This window comes from Cynara cardunculus (genome assembly GCF_001531365.2).
Source record: "Cynara cardunculus var. scolymus isolate 2C chromosome LG 6, CcrdV1, whole genome shotgun sequence".
Classification (NCBI taxonomy): Eukaryota; Viridiplantae; Streptophyta; class Magnoliopsida; order Asterales; family Asteraceae; genus Cynara; species Cynara cardunculus.
The window spans coordinates 16,881,709-16,896,261 of record NC_037533.1 but is presented as its reverse complement, the minus strand read 5'-3'; the positions used below and the strand labels follow the sequence as shown (position 1 = coordinate 16,896,261).

At 35.8% G+C, this 14,553-nt stretch overlaps 1 protein-coding gene across 1 annotated transcript in view; it reads right to left on the bottom strand.

Moving 5' to 3' along the window:
* The window catches only part of LOC112514474 (protein disulfide isomerase-like 5-4), a 17,479-nt gene extending 6,724 nt beyond the window's left edge, over window positions 1-10,755 (bottom strand). The window contains exons 1-8 of the mRNA XM_025120961.1: window positions 10,706-10,755; window positions 10,140-10,230; window positions 9,775-9,869; window positions 9,371-9,428; window positions 7,774-7,961; window positions 7,571-7,628; window positions 5,716-5,756; window positions 5,539-5,613 (exon numbers count right to left, since the gene is read on the bottom strand). Coding sequence (XP_024976729.1) covers window positions 5,539-5,613; window positions 5,716-5,756; window positions 7,571-7,628; window positions 7,774-7,961; window positions 9,371-9,428; window positions 9,775-9,869; window positions 10,140-10,230; window positions 10,706-10,746 — 647 coding nt within the window. The 5' untranslated portion in view covers window positions 10,747-10,755. The remainder of the gene's footprint in view (window positions 1-5,538; window positions 5,614-5,715; window positions 5,757-7,570; window positions 7,629-7,773; window positions 7,962-9,370; window positions 9,429-9,774; window positions 9,870-10,139; window positions 10,231-10,705) is intronic.
* Window positions 10,756-14,553: the final 3,798 nt, after the last annotated feature.

Sequence of the window (14,553 nt, the reverse complement as noted above, 5' to 3'; positions counted from 1 at the left end):
AGAGAACTAGTCTATCGTCTACCCACGTGCATGAATATATCCGAATCTCATGCAACATAAGACTTATTCAATCTAACATAAAAAACCCATAATAAACCCTCCCTTAAACTGAAAATGGTTTCCCATTCAGTTTACATTTCGATTTTCCTTACTCCAAGCAAATCTCGCATTTTTTCGTACACCTCCAACTTAACTGGCTTGGTCATAATGTCAGCAACTTGATTCGCAGATGAGCAAAACACTATCTGCACCTTTCCTTCACTTACCAAATCTCTAAGATAGTGAAACCGAACATCTATATGCTTTGTTCTTCGATGCATGACTGGATTTTTTGTCAGTTTTATAGTAGAACTATTATCGCACATAATGTTAACCGTACCAACCGAATCATTCTTTAACTCTTCTATTAATCCTTTGAGCCATACACAGTGACATGCACAAACAGTGGCAGCCACATATTCTGCTTCTGTGGAAGAGAGTGTGACTATTTCTTGCTTCCTTGAACTCCAACAAATAGCAACATTACTTAAAACGAATGCATAGCCTGAAGTACATTTTCTATCCTCCAAGTCTCTTGCATAATCACTATCCGTAAATACTTCTAATTTTGTTTCATCACACCTTTCATAAAACAGCCCAAAGTTGTAAGTTGCTTTCACGTACCTTAGAATTCGTTTGTTTAACAACAAATGTTCTTCACGAGGGTCTGCCATAAACCTTGAAATGAAGCTCACAGCGTACATGAGATCTGGTCTCGTGACCGTGAGATACATTAGACTGCCCACGAGCCRTTTATACATGATGTCATCCACCTTCTTGCCCACGCCAGCTTTAGTTACTATTGTTCCCGGCACAATTGGGTTCTGACTCCATTGCATTCCCACAAATTGAATCGATCCAACACTTCCTTAGCATACTTCTGTTGATACAAACTAATTCCTCTTGCCTCTTGATTTATTTCAACCCCCAAAAAATATTTCATTCTTCCCAAATCAGTCATATCAAATTCCAACATCATTGAATTTTTGAACTCCATGCACATCTGTGGGTTATCTCCTGTGTAAATCAAGTCATCCACATAAAGATTTACTATAACAGTTCCTGTAGTTTGCCTTTTGATAAAAAGAGTGTGATCAAATTTGCTCTTTTCAAAGCCTGCTTTCAAAAAATATTGTTCAATTCGATTGAACCACGCACGCGGTGCCTGTTTTAAGCCGTAAAGAGCCTTCTTCAATTTGTACACTTTATGCTCCTCGCCTTTCTTGATAAATCCTTGGGGTTGCTGAATATACACCGTCTCCTTTGGCGTACCGTTAAGGAACGCACATTTGACATCCAACTGTTGTATCAACCAACCCTTTTGAGCAGCTATGGCAAGAATGCAACGAACCATATCCCATCGAGCCACCGGGGTGAAAACTTCGTCATAATCTATGCCCTTTTTCTGAGCATAACCTTTCACAACGAGCCTCGCCTTGTACTTATCCACTTCACCTTTCTCATTCAATTTTGTTTTGAATAACCATTTAACTCCAATTGGGGTTACCTCGGCAGGAGCATCAACCAACTCCCATGTTTCATTTTTCATAATGGACTCCATCTCTTTCTCTATAGCCTTTACCCATTTAGTTTCTTTAACAGCTTCATCAAAAGTTGTTGGGTCTTCCATCGAACTAAACATTGCAAGTTCTGCTTCATCACTTGACAAACCCTCCCCACTTTCATAATCATGCATCCAAGTAGGCACTGATCTCGTTCTTTTTGAGCTTTCACCAGCTAGTTTGACTTTGAGGATCACATGGTAGTACAGTAGGTGTACTAGTTTGAATAGTTGGTGAAATATTACTTTCTTGTGAGCTGTCCCTTTCACTGTTGGTGTTGCTTATTGCATTAAATAAGCCATTATGAGAGCTAGAGTGACTAGGATTGGAACTAGGATTGGAACTTTGATTTGTCACATCTTCCACATCTTCCTGCCCATCTTCGAGATTTGCTTCATGTGGTTCCAACATGTCACTTTCATCTGCTATAATTAATTCAGAAGGACCAAAGTTTTGCTTATTCCAATACCATATTTCCTTCTCATCAAACACCACATCTTTACTGATGATGATCTTTTTTTTTATTAGGATCATACATCCCATATGCCTTAGACTCTGCACTAATTCCCAAGAAAATACACTTTTGACTTCTGTTATCCAACTTGGTTCGATGTTGAGAGGGAACATGGACATACCCAATAGATCCAAAGATCTTAAAGTAATCCACATTTGGTTTGTGACCAGACCAAATTTCTTCAGRCACCTTTTYTTCTACTGATGTAGTAGCACATCGATTTAAAATGTGACACGCCCAGTTTGCAGCTTCGGACCAAAAACATTTTGGCATTTGTTTATCAATTAACAAACACCTAACCATATTCATTAACGTTCTATTTCGCCTTTCGGCCACCCCGTTTTGCTGTGGAGTGTACCCCGCAGTTAATTGCCGTTTAATGCCAGTCTCCTTACAAAATTGATTAAAATCATTTGAAATGAACTCACCACCCCGATCACTTCTTAGACTTTTAATGGTCARCCCAGTTTCATTTTCAACCATAATTTTGAAATACTTGGATAGTTCTAGGCATTCATGTTTATGTGATAGAAAGTACACCCATCCCTTTCTAGAGAAATCATCAATAATGACCATCACATACCTCCTTCCACTGGATGATGCAGGCTGAATGGGTCCACATAAGTCAATATGTAAAAGTTCCAGCTTAGAGGAGGCTCTCCATAAACTCTTCTTTGGGATATTTTCTCTCTGTTGTTTTCCCAAATTACAGACTTCACATACTTTAGAAGATGTGGCTATTGATGGCAATCCCTTCACCATTTGACGAAATTGCATGGTGCGTAAAGACTTGTTGTGTACATGACCTAGCCTCCTATGCCATGTTTGACCATTTGGTTCACCGATCACTTGCAGACACTTGGTTTCTTTGGCTGTTTTTGTGGCCTGCACAATAAACATCCTATTTCTTGTCATAGTAGATGTAGTGATTACGCCACGTCGAGGACGATAAATTTTGCAAACTCCTCGACGAATCACCACTGTTAGGTCCTTCTCCTGTAACTGCCCAAGACTTAACAGATTTGAGGTGAGATCTGGAACGTAATAAACACGAGTTATTACCTATGTGATACCCCCAGCTTCAAGCGGATATCACCAATGCCCTTTACTGATAAACGAAGATCATTCCCTAATTTTACACTATGTGTAAAATTTTCGTCAAGATTTATGAACCATCCACGACAGCCTGTCATATGGTTCGAGCATGCGGAGTCAAGAAACCAAATACCTGTGGTATGTTCTTCCTTCACGACGGCGTGAGTCATCAAAAGAAGATCTTCACCCTCGTCAAATTCTGCGTAATTAACCGGCTTCTCACCACGATTACACTCGTAGGCAAAGTGTCCGAATTGATGACATCGATAGCATTCGATGGAGGACTTATCGAAATCAGACCTCCCACGTCCGCGTCCGCGTCCGCGTCCGCGTCCGCGACCTCTTCCTCTTGCACCCGACCCCCTTCCTCGACCACGACCACGCCCGGTGGAAGGGTCGACTTCAGTCTGTAGAACTTGATCATCAAGGGTGGGTTTCTTAGTCAGTTTCTGTTCATGAACGAGCAACGAGCTCTGCAATTCATCGACCGATAAACGGTCGATATCCTTGGATTCTTCGATGGAACAAACAACAAAATTAAAGTTGTCAGTCAGGGATCGTAGAATTTTTTCAACAACTTTCACATCATCCATATCTTCACCGAAATTCCGCATAGAATTGGCCACCGTCATGACACGGCCAAAGTAGTYGGTGATTCCCTCGCCGTCTTTCATCTCCAAAGTCTCGAACTCCTTCCGCAATCGCTGCAACTGGGCCCGCTTAACCCGCGTATTACCTTGGTACTTGTTCTTCATCGCCTCCTAGATCTGCTAGGCGGTGTCTTTCTGGGTCATAGTCTTGATAATCTGCTTATCAATGGACTGGAACAAGTAGTTTTGGGCCTTGAGATCTTTGAGACGCATCGTATCTAACTGGGTCTGTTGGGCAGAAGAAAGAACTGCTCCTTCAGCCGGTTCTTTATAACCTGGGTCAATGACAACGCAATACTCCTTGGATTTCAACAGAGTCTTCATCAAAAGGCTCCAATGATCATAGTCGCCGTCAAACTTCGGAACACTGGAACCTGAAAGTTACCGTTCTCAGTAGCCATGATAACACACTCAACTCTCCCAGATGTGCTCTGATACCACTTGTAATGGTATATAGTAGAACACAATTGAATCACTCAATATCTGGTGGTTTATTCATTAAATGAAGCATGCTATAAATAGCTTACAAGAACTAACNAGAGAACTAGTCTATCGTCTACCCACGTGCATGAATATATCCGAATCTCATGCAACATAAGACTTATTCAATCTAACATAAAAAACCCATAATAATTCGCAGAAGGCCCAACCTATATCTCTGAACTAAATCACACAGTCACTGATTAATACAAGGACCAAGGATGAGAAAATGATATACTTTAGATCATACATCATATAATGAGAAGATGATCTATGACAGGACCTATAGCTAGCGTAGACGGGAGTAAGGGAGCTGGAGAGGTAGAGGTTGGGGGTAGGGTTAGTGAGCCGGCAGATAGGTTACTGGAGTCCTAAGATAGAGTAGAGGTTGTGTAGTTTCTTACCTTGCTTGTGTTTCCTTGTAACTTCGGTTTTTTTATGTTGCTTACCTCTATTTAGTCTTGGCACTTATCTTTTTTCTTTTTCAAAATTTTGGCGTACCTTCCTTTCTTGTCTCATGTGCTTCTTTTTCCCTGTTTCTCATACACTTTTCGTAAGCCGGAGATTTTCACGGAATCAGCCACTCTACTCTTGGGATAGAGGACATGTTTGCGGTCTGCATACATCTTACCCTCAGACCCTAGCTCCGAGTGGAATCTACCAGGCTCTTTTGGTTTGGTAAGATGACATATAACACAACTAATGGAACCCATAGAATATTTGTATTTGTGCAGAACACAGTTATGATTGATGAGTGGTGGGTGATGCACCAAATAAGATGGCTTGAGCCTAATTATCTCTCAATTATGTTATACCTTGTGAGAATATGTGGAACCCTCAAATTTACTCTCCAAAAGTGTCCTTGAGGAGGAACGGAAGGTTCCAACATATATAAAGGCGAAATGGTTCAAGTCTAGCCAATGTAGGACTCCAACACGCCCCTCCAACAGATGCTAGATGGACACAGATTGTCCCAAAGTGTCGAGAGGGGACTAGCCAGAGTGTCAGGTCCCTAGAGTAGTAAACCTTGGCTCTGATACCATGTGAGAATATGTGGAACCCCCAGAGTTACTCTCCAACAGTGCCCTGAGGAGGAAGGGGAAGTTCCAACTTCCAACATATATAGAGGAGAAATGGTTCAAGTGTAGCCAATGCAGGACTCCAACATACCTTTGAGCAAAAAAATCTCACCAATTACCTTCTACAAAGCTCAATTTCTTCAGTGCAGTCCACCTTTCCCAGAAGGATACGCCCATCTCCTGCTGGATTGTGTCTGGGGATGCAGATAAAAGAGAGCAGAAAGCTAAGAACCAGAAAAAATGTGCACCATTCACAGAAAAATTTGTTCTTGAGAAATATGGGAAATAATTTAGACCTTTGTCTTATAATTCTGGCTGCTTTCTCCCATGAGGGTTTCTAGCATAGAAAAGCAAAGGATGAATGGAAAACAAATGTTACACAAGCTAATATTGATATCGAACTTATTGATGCAAATAGTTGTTGGGATAAACATGTAGCTTTAATTCAAATGTGCAAAGTTGAAATAAACATATTGCTGAATAAGTGAAGTACTAAAGCCTGCCACACTCAGACAAGGACTTACCCCAATAATGTTATTGTTGAAACTAGTAAAATACAACTTATTTGATGAGTAAATATGATCCGGGTTACTCGCCACTCACATACGAGGGGGGACCTTAAAGTGTTATATGGTATTAGAGCACACCTATATCATGCATGCAGGCCCAATGACGCAATGCATAATCTCTATCATCCAAATGACACGTACATTTGTAAACCTTGAAAAAGGCTACAAGTGAGAAAACCTGTTAAGACTACAGATCTCAAATTGGGAACATACAACTTAGGGCTTCACACTTTCTACATTTATCTATCTGTACTGTAAATGGATTTGTGATATTAATTTATCATCATTGTAACATATTTAAGTGTTGTAAGATGTAATAAGCGATGGTAATGAAATGATAAATGTGTTCAACAACAATATTTTATTTTCAAGCAAGTAAAACGAAAAAATATATAGAAATTTTGTTTTTTCTAGCTTGGATACCTCAACCTCATCAAAGTCAAATAATCAAGACATGTTTTTGTCCGTAAACCAATTTCATGCCTATAGACTAAATAAAACCATAAAAACCTAGTATATCTCACTCGAAAGCAAGGTCTTTGAGGGGTGGGTTGTACCCAAAGGGTAGAGTGGCTGTTTCCATGAAGACCCCCATGTTGTGCAAAATGTAAGCGAAAAAGAAATGGATATGAAAAGAAAAAGAACCAAGACTAGTAAATAGTAAGCAACAGAAAAGAAAAAAAAAAGGAAATAGACACAATGCAATGTAAACCGTGAAGACATCAAAATCAAGTGCACAATTTTTCACAAACATATTTAGACCAATTTTAATTTTCGCAAAACATAAATGATTTCCAACCAATCAAACACAATTTTTCATTTTGGTTTAGACCGACTCAAAAAACATAGATGGAAAACCAAAAATGAGAACATGGCCAAACAAAGCCCTATGTGATGAGCATATATGATATTGAGTTGCTCCATTCATTAACAATAGATTTGAGTTGGAATCTCAAAGTTTTCGTAGTTACTAATGGGAACTGGCATAAAATTAGTTCTTAGTTAAAAAAACGTCAATGAGCAGCAGCACCATAAAACATTTTCAAGGATGGACGAACAAGTAAATCAAGACAATATTGCTCAAGCAAGAAACCTCAACCTTAGTCTACTCCATGTCTCTCAAATAAAAGCAACAATATTCCTTTCTAGGATGCTCTAAGATAATTGCAACATTTCCTTTTGGCAAAATTTCAAGCTAAAGTACATTTTTGACACAGAGGTCATTGTGACACATCAATTTTGTCCCTAGCCTTTCCTCCCATAACCAACAGAAACATTCCACTAACATGGAGCAATGCCAAAAGCTAATTTAAAAGTGAATGTGATCATACAGCTAGCAACATAAACGATTAAATACAATTCTTGAAACACATATGAACAAACAGTTCATAACATGAAGATTACGATAACAATTCACTAATGATGGAGTATTTTGTAAAAGAAATGCAAATGAAGAAAAAATTCTGATGGACATTGGACGAGAAGCAGAAATATTAGAAAGTGGCTTAATAAAATGCAGGTGTTGAAAATAATTGGACCATCTTCAGGAAATGTCACAGCTATCAGGAGTAAATAAGCATACCAGACGGTTACTCCAAATGCACCAGGGAACAAAGAAATTCACAACCAAAATTGGATACCTGTACTTGACCAAACAAAACATTGTTGCTAAAAGTTAGAAGATCAGTCTGATGGGTACATTTTCAGCAATTCCCATCGTGCTGATACCAAGTCTCAAATAAAGAGATCAAGTTGCTTAAAAATGAGATTAGTTACTTCACTTACTGATGAGAAATTTTATCAAAATCTTGTGCATTTAGTTTAACAGATCCTTCACCGGTTTCCTGATCATCAACCTTATCGTCATGCTTAATTATAGTAGGAACTGGTGTAGGGTCATACTCAGAGCCTGTAGCTTCGAAATGCTTATCGATCGGATACTTGCGTACTGTTTTAGTTATGTTCAACCTGTTCTGCAAAAAAGAGAAACAGAATTCGGGTGACTCATGCCCATCTATTAAAGCATAGGAGCTTCTAAGACACAATTACAACAACAACAAAAGAAGAAGAAGAAGGCCAAGCTATGAAACATGATGTTTGACTGAACTGATTTTGGTACGACTCTTCAAGGGAACAGTCGAAGACATAGATATTAGCTAACAGAAATGAAGATCATCCGTTTGGAACCTAGCAAATGATGTCGCAGGCTATGCCCAGATTAATCCCAGAAAATTATGACCGCAAGACATCAACCCTGATAAACTTAGTGACCACAATTGTTGTGGATGCCTGGAATTGAAACCAGGGATGATGTTCTTTCCCTCCTAAAAGAATGCAACATTTGGCATAATAAAAGCCTTTTATCAAGACAAAATTGAGAAAACTTGTGAACTACAATCAATGTCGCCAATAGCTTGTAATGGTTGCTAATAGGTAGGAAAACAATCTTTCTGAAAAAGGATGCATTGTATTTAATATTGGACAACCTAAAAGAGTAAGTATTGCCTTTTCTTGGAAAAGGAGGGAGTATATAATAAATGACCTAATCAATAAGAGAATAAACATATGAATTGCGTTGAAAGGATAAATTATACAAGATTATCCTGGAGTGAACAATCTAGCATGAGACTCCTTTAGGACTTTCGCTGACCACAATCAAATGGGTGACTTGCTTAAAAAAGCCTACACCTTAAACTTTACTAACATCAGTCCTCAAACATCAAAATGAACTAAACAACCATATGACCTCTACTAACCAATCACTGCATTTATGTAGCTTAAACTCGACAACTTGTTAGTTTTCATCTTATAATACTGTTATCACTTACAACAGCACTAGACATCTCTGGCCCTACTTCCACAAACAAACATAAAAGGCCGAATAGGTTACATGATGAATGGTAAGAAATGGGGTGAGGATGTTGAACAAAATGTTAGTCTGAACCGATTTCATAAGTCATTGCATCTGGTTGAATTTCAGAATTGAAGACACAAGGATATCTTAGCATGTCAGATCCATCTGCTTCCTCCAATGTAATGGAACAGCTAGCAGGAACCTTGAGACCTTGACTTCCTACAATGAGTGTCTTACTGGCATGCGTCTAGAAAGGGAGGGAGAAGAACTACAAATAAAAGAGGGTATTGCATTCTCGAAAGATGCCAGTGTTGAAGCAGGCCAGACATAAAGCCTCGCTGTTTGTAACATAACCCTTGACTTGTTCTTGAAGAAAAGCATCCAGTAAAATTAGTCATGTGGAAGTTAGAAACTAACTAAAGAAGAAGAAGATAAGTACACCAAAATAGAATGCCTTTTTCCTTGATAGCCGTGCCTACAAGGTATACAGCTAAAATAACAAACAGAAGTAAGATGATGAAATTTTACCGTTCCCAGTATATCACTCACATCCAGAGATGCAAACTCACATGATAAAGCTGGAAAACTGCATTGGGATAATTCAACAAATGTTAGTCTCCAATCCAAGCATAATGAGCACAAGTGACTTTGCTATAGTAAAATATACCGTAGCAACACCGTTTGATTGAAATGGTACTCAGGCAGCCTCATGTTTTCATGAATTTAAGAGAGATAAGTGCCAAGGCAAAGTCTGAGTAAACTAGTTAGCTTTTGTAACTTGCAGACAAGATTAGTAACTCCTTATTCCACCAACTTATAATTTTCAATCAAGATTTCAGAACGAAAACAAAAAGAGAGGGTACCAAGAAATATAAGAAAAAAGCACTAGTGAAGATCCACAACAGAGACTGGATTATCTTCATGGAGCGTACCTCATATTAAAATCAATGAGTAAGAATTCCGAGTCAGAACTTTGGTCAACTATGACAGAAGTCGTAGTAGTAAGGGCCATATAATTTTGTAGCTCCTGCAATAGTAGATGATTGTTGAAGTATAGGCACATCAATTCTTAACACTTCATTACAATGGCTTGTGACCAATATAGAAATAACAAAGTACAAAAAAACTAAACAGCATAATGTGAGCTAGAAACACTTTTCAAACTCAAATCTTCTTCCAATAGTGTCATACATATCAATGAAGAACAAAATTAAGCATCATGCCACATGAATAATAGATATGGAACATATATAGACATGAATGTTATAAAATTTAGACCATGAGGTGAGCTTCTTACCATTCCAAATAAAAACATCATAGAGATAGCTGCCACAATAGACAATCCAGCACCTGAAAGTGATGCCTCTGTCAAATCTCTTGGAATTTTCCTGATGAAATAAAAAAAATTATAGATAAATCATGTAATATAGTAGACTAACATTACTCTTAACTGACAAAGCTTATTTGAAATACTGTGGCAGTGTCTACCATATCGGTAATCGATCATTGCAGTTTGTCCAGACATTATCAGATCAGAAGCTAATAGAAATAGTTGTTTCTTCCTCCTTAATTGCATATAAAAAAATAAACATGAAAAAAAGGAGATAATCATTCGTCGCCTTGCTACTAAAAGCATATTTGCTTAATCAACAAAGTACAATGAATGAATTAAGAACCAATCACTCCGCCATGATCAACCGAAACAGTTTCTATGCATATAAAACAATTAAAAACAAGCATCGAACGCACAATCAACACAACCAATCGCCAATACTGGTTACACATGTCAACTACAATCAATAAGAGTAATGATGTGAACAGTTTGTTTCCATTATTCAGTAATTATATAATGGGAATCGGAACCTGAAAAAATCCACGGATTTGATCCTGGACGTCAAAACCATGGCTGCGAGGTGAATTTCGTCGAATTCCGGTACCGGAATACGTTTCCCTACCTCCGGCGAATCAATGAATTTTGAGCTTTCCGTTGGAAGAATGTATCCCGCTCCTTTGTATCCGAGTAACATGAGAACTGTGCGTCGTTCCTACTTTGATTTAAGGAATTACAGAAATGGTCCCTCAACTATTCTCCCACTTTCACTTTTGGTTCCAAGGGGCCATTTGACAAAAACTTAATCCGTGAGTGCTTGTTAAGTTGCATTACCTTACCAAATGAACACGTAAAAGACTGATAATCTTATTTGGTAAAAGTGTGGCAAGAGTTAGGAGCCTTATCCGGTGAGTGAGAGTGACGACTTTTACTCGATTAATCTTTACAGGGTAAATTGTTGCATACAATATTGTTCTGATGGACTAAATCTTATCTAATAAGATAAGTGATAGTGTTTGAATCTTTCCGATAAGATCTTATTGGACAAGTGTTTGGGTAAACGTCCCTTAAAGTTTGTGCACTATGATTATATAAATTCCAAAACAAATGTTTTGAGGATTTTGCTTAGGGTTGTTTGACAGTTGCTGAATGGTTCGGTGCTGAATGATTAAGAGGCTTTCATGATATAATGTAAAATGAAATATAATTATATAATGTAAAATGAAATATAATTGTTTGGTAACTATTTACAATGAAATTAGAACGTTGAATTGTTAAGGGAGGTTCATGATACAAAATCACTCAGAGGGTTTTAGAACCATTAAAAGACAGACTTTTTTTTACCAAACAAGATTCACCTCTTAACGATCAGATGGTGCATCTTAATAAAACTATTAAGAGGTAAACAAACAACCCCTTAAGGGTTTTTTTTTCTCAAACAAATTATTTAGAATGTTATTTAAAATTGATAAAAAAAATAATATTTTATTAAATACATTGAATATATTGATAATATAAAAAATATGGTTTACCCTCTTTTCTTTTAAATATACAGTATTTAAAATATATTTAATAAATTAAATTAAATAAATTATATAAAAACGATGTATTTTATTTTCGATAATGTTACACCTGTAATATTATATATTTTTTCATCTGATTTTTGCATTGTATTAAAAACGTCATTGTCCAGATAAACATTTTAAGTTACAGGGGAATGATTGTATAAGAAGGAAAATTATTTTGAAAAAAGTAAGAAGAGATCTGAACCCTTGATCAATTTTAATCTTATGCCCACCATGAATTACGTCTTAGAAGAGAATTGATCTGATACGTCTTGATATACTTCATTAGTGTTGGCATTGAATTAGGATTGATCCAAATATGGGGATCCTTTTTTACGCTTCTCACCGTAACTTATTTTCTTACTGAAACCCGATCCTTAAATGGTACTGGTAAATAGATAAATGATAATGTTGTACATGTGTAGCTTCACATATCAATTTTCACATAAAAGCTTCATATGCATGGAAAGAAAATCAGGTTTAAAATGACTTGGGATCATGTGCGACAAGACTGTTTTCATGAGACACGATTTTTATACTTGAAACTTCACAACAAAACACTGTGAAGGTAATCTTCACATTGTTTTTGTTGTGAAGATTCAGTTTTTTTACCTTCATAATATTTTGTTGTGAAGTTTTAAATGTAAAAATTATGGCTCACATGTCTTACGAAAACAGTCTTGTCTCACGTAAACCAAACCCGATTTATAATACAAGGAAAAATATATAACAATAAGTATGTCAAACTAAAAAAGTTAGACTTATTTATTTTTTTATAGTTTATTCCACTTTAAAATTTTATTATATTTAATATAATTTTGTATTTAGTTTATAAATATTAACATTACCTGAATACGAGACTTAATCATTTCACTACTAGAAAATTGACTATTTTCGGTGAAATTTCCGACAGAAACATCCGTCGGAAAAATTAGTGGCGAAATTCCGACGGACATAAAAAAAGTCGACTTTCGTGGACTTCTGCCGAAAACCCGCCACTAATTATTTGGAAAAAAAATAATTTATATTATGAGATTATTTCCAGCGGATTTCTGGTGAATTTGGCTGCCGAAAAAGGTGACCAATTTGGCAGTGTTTGAGAACCTCCATACATTATGATAGTTGTATCGAAAAATATTGTTCTGCATGATTTTATTATAATAAAGCTAAAATTTGATATATTGATTAACATATATTTGTTTTAAAATATGTTTATCTCATATGTATTCGGTTTTTTAACTGTATTTTTTGTTTCACAAATACATAAAATGTATTTGTTGTGAAACATATAATGTAAAACAAATATATGTTAAAAATCACCCAAAATTCAGACACTAGATAAAAGATAATGTGAAATAACAAACAATGCACCAATTATTAAGGTTATAGTAATTCTATGGGGCCATGGGGGTTGAGTTCACGTGAGACCAGTCTGTTTTCGTGAGACCACTTTTTTATACTTTAAACTTCACAACAAAATGCTGTGAAGATAAAAAACCCGAACTTTCACCGCAAAAACACTGTGAATGTTACATTCACAACATTTTACTGTAAAGTTTCAAACGTAGAAAAATAGTCTCATAAATCTCACAAAAACATGTTGGTCTTAAGTGATCTCAATTTATTCTATGAGTTATTATATAAAAGATCCGGTAAAATTATTGCAACCGAAACTCGTATTTATTGATGTAGGAATCGGCTGTAGCCGTTTGTTTTAGACGGCTAGCCGCATTAGCCGCGTAGCCCCATTGTTGCTCCTAATAAATCGAAACATTCCAATTTGTACATAATAAAAGAAAATATTTAATATATAAAATAACTTTGTAATAATAATTATCAAATAACCGTAATTGAATAATAATTTAATCACTAAAATTTTATAATATTAAATATTAAAATTATAAATATGTATATATAGTCTTGATGGCTGTTTGTCAGTTGATGAATGGTTTGGTATAGAATGATTAAATGGTCAGAATGATTAAGAGGCTTTTCATGATATAATGTAAAATGAAATATAATTGTTTGGTAATTGTTTTACAATGAAATTAGGGTGTTTAATGGTTAATGAAATGTCAAGATACAAAATCATTCAGAAGGTTTTAGAACCCTTAAGAGACAAACTTTTTTTTTGCCAAACAAGATTTACCTCTTAACGATTCAGATGTTGCCTCTTAATGAAACTATTAAGAGTGAAACAAACAACCCCTTAATCATTTAAGAACCCTCAAATTTATGAAGTCCATGAGAACTTATATCTTAATGTTTTATTTTACATAAATATTTTTCCATCTAAGGATTGTATTTAGTGTATCAATTATATATTTGTTTAATATTTCACAATGTGAAACTTTTTTACATGTATTTTTTGTTCCACAAACACGTCAAAAAAGCCTGCAAAGTCGCTTGATGCATTTTTAGCCAAATTCCACTGTTTTGCTTTTGTTAAAAAGTTTTTTGATTGATTTTGAGAAAATTTTAAATTTTTTGGTTGATTTCTAGAAAAAATTCTTGTTTTTGTGGTCGATTTCAAGAGACTTTTCGGTTTTCCATGGATGTTTCTTATATTTTCTAATATCACGGAGCATCATTAAGGCTATGTTTGACAAAATAGTTGATAAGCTAGCTTATTACTGATAAGCTAGCGGGTAGCTGATAACAAATCATGTTTGACAAATTAGTTGATAAAAATGTATCTTGAAAAATTAATAAATTATAATATTTTAAAATATAATTAAAAAAATCTCTAATAATATAATATATTAACTAATACAAAGAAGATGATAAAAAAATTAAAAAAATATAATATATTGATT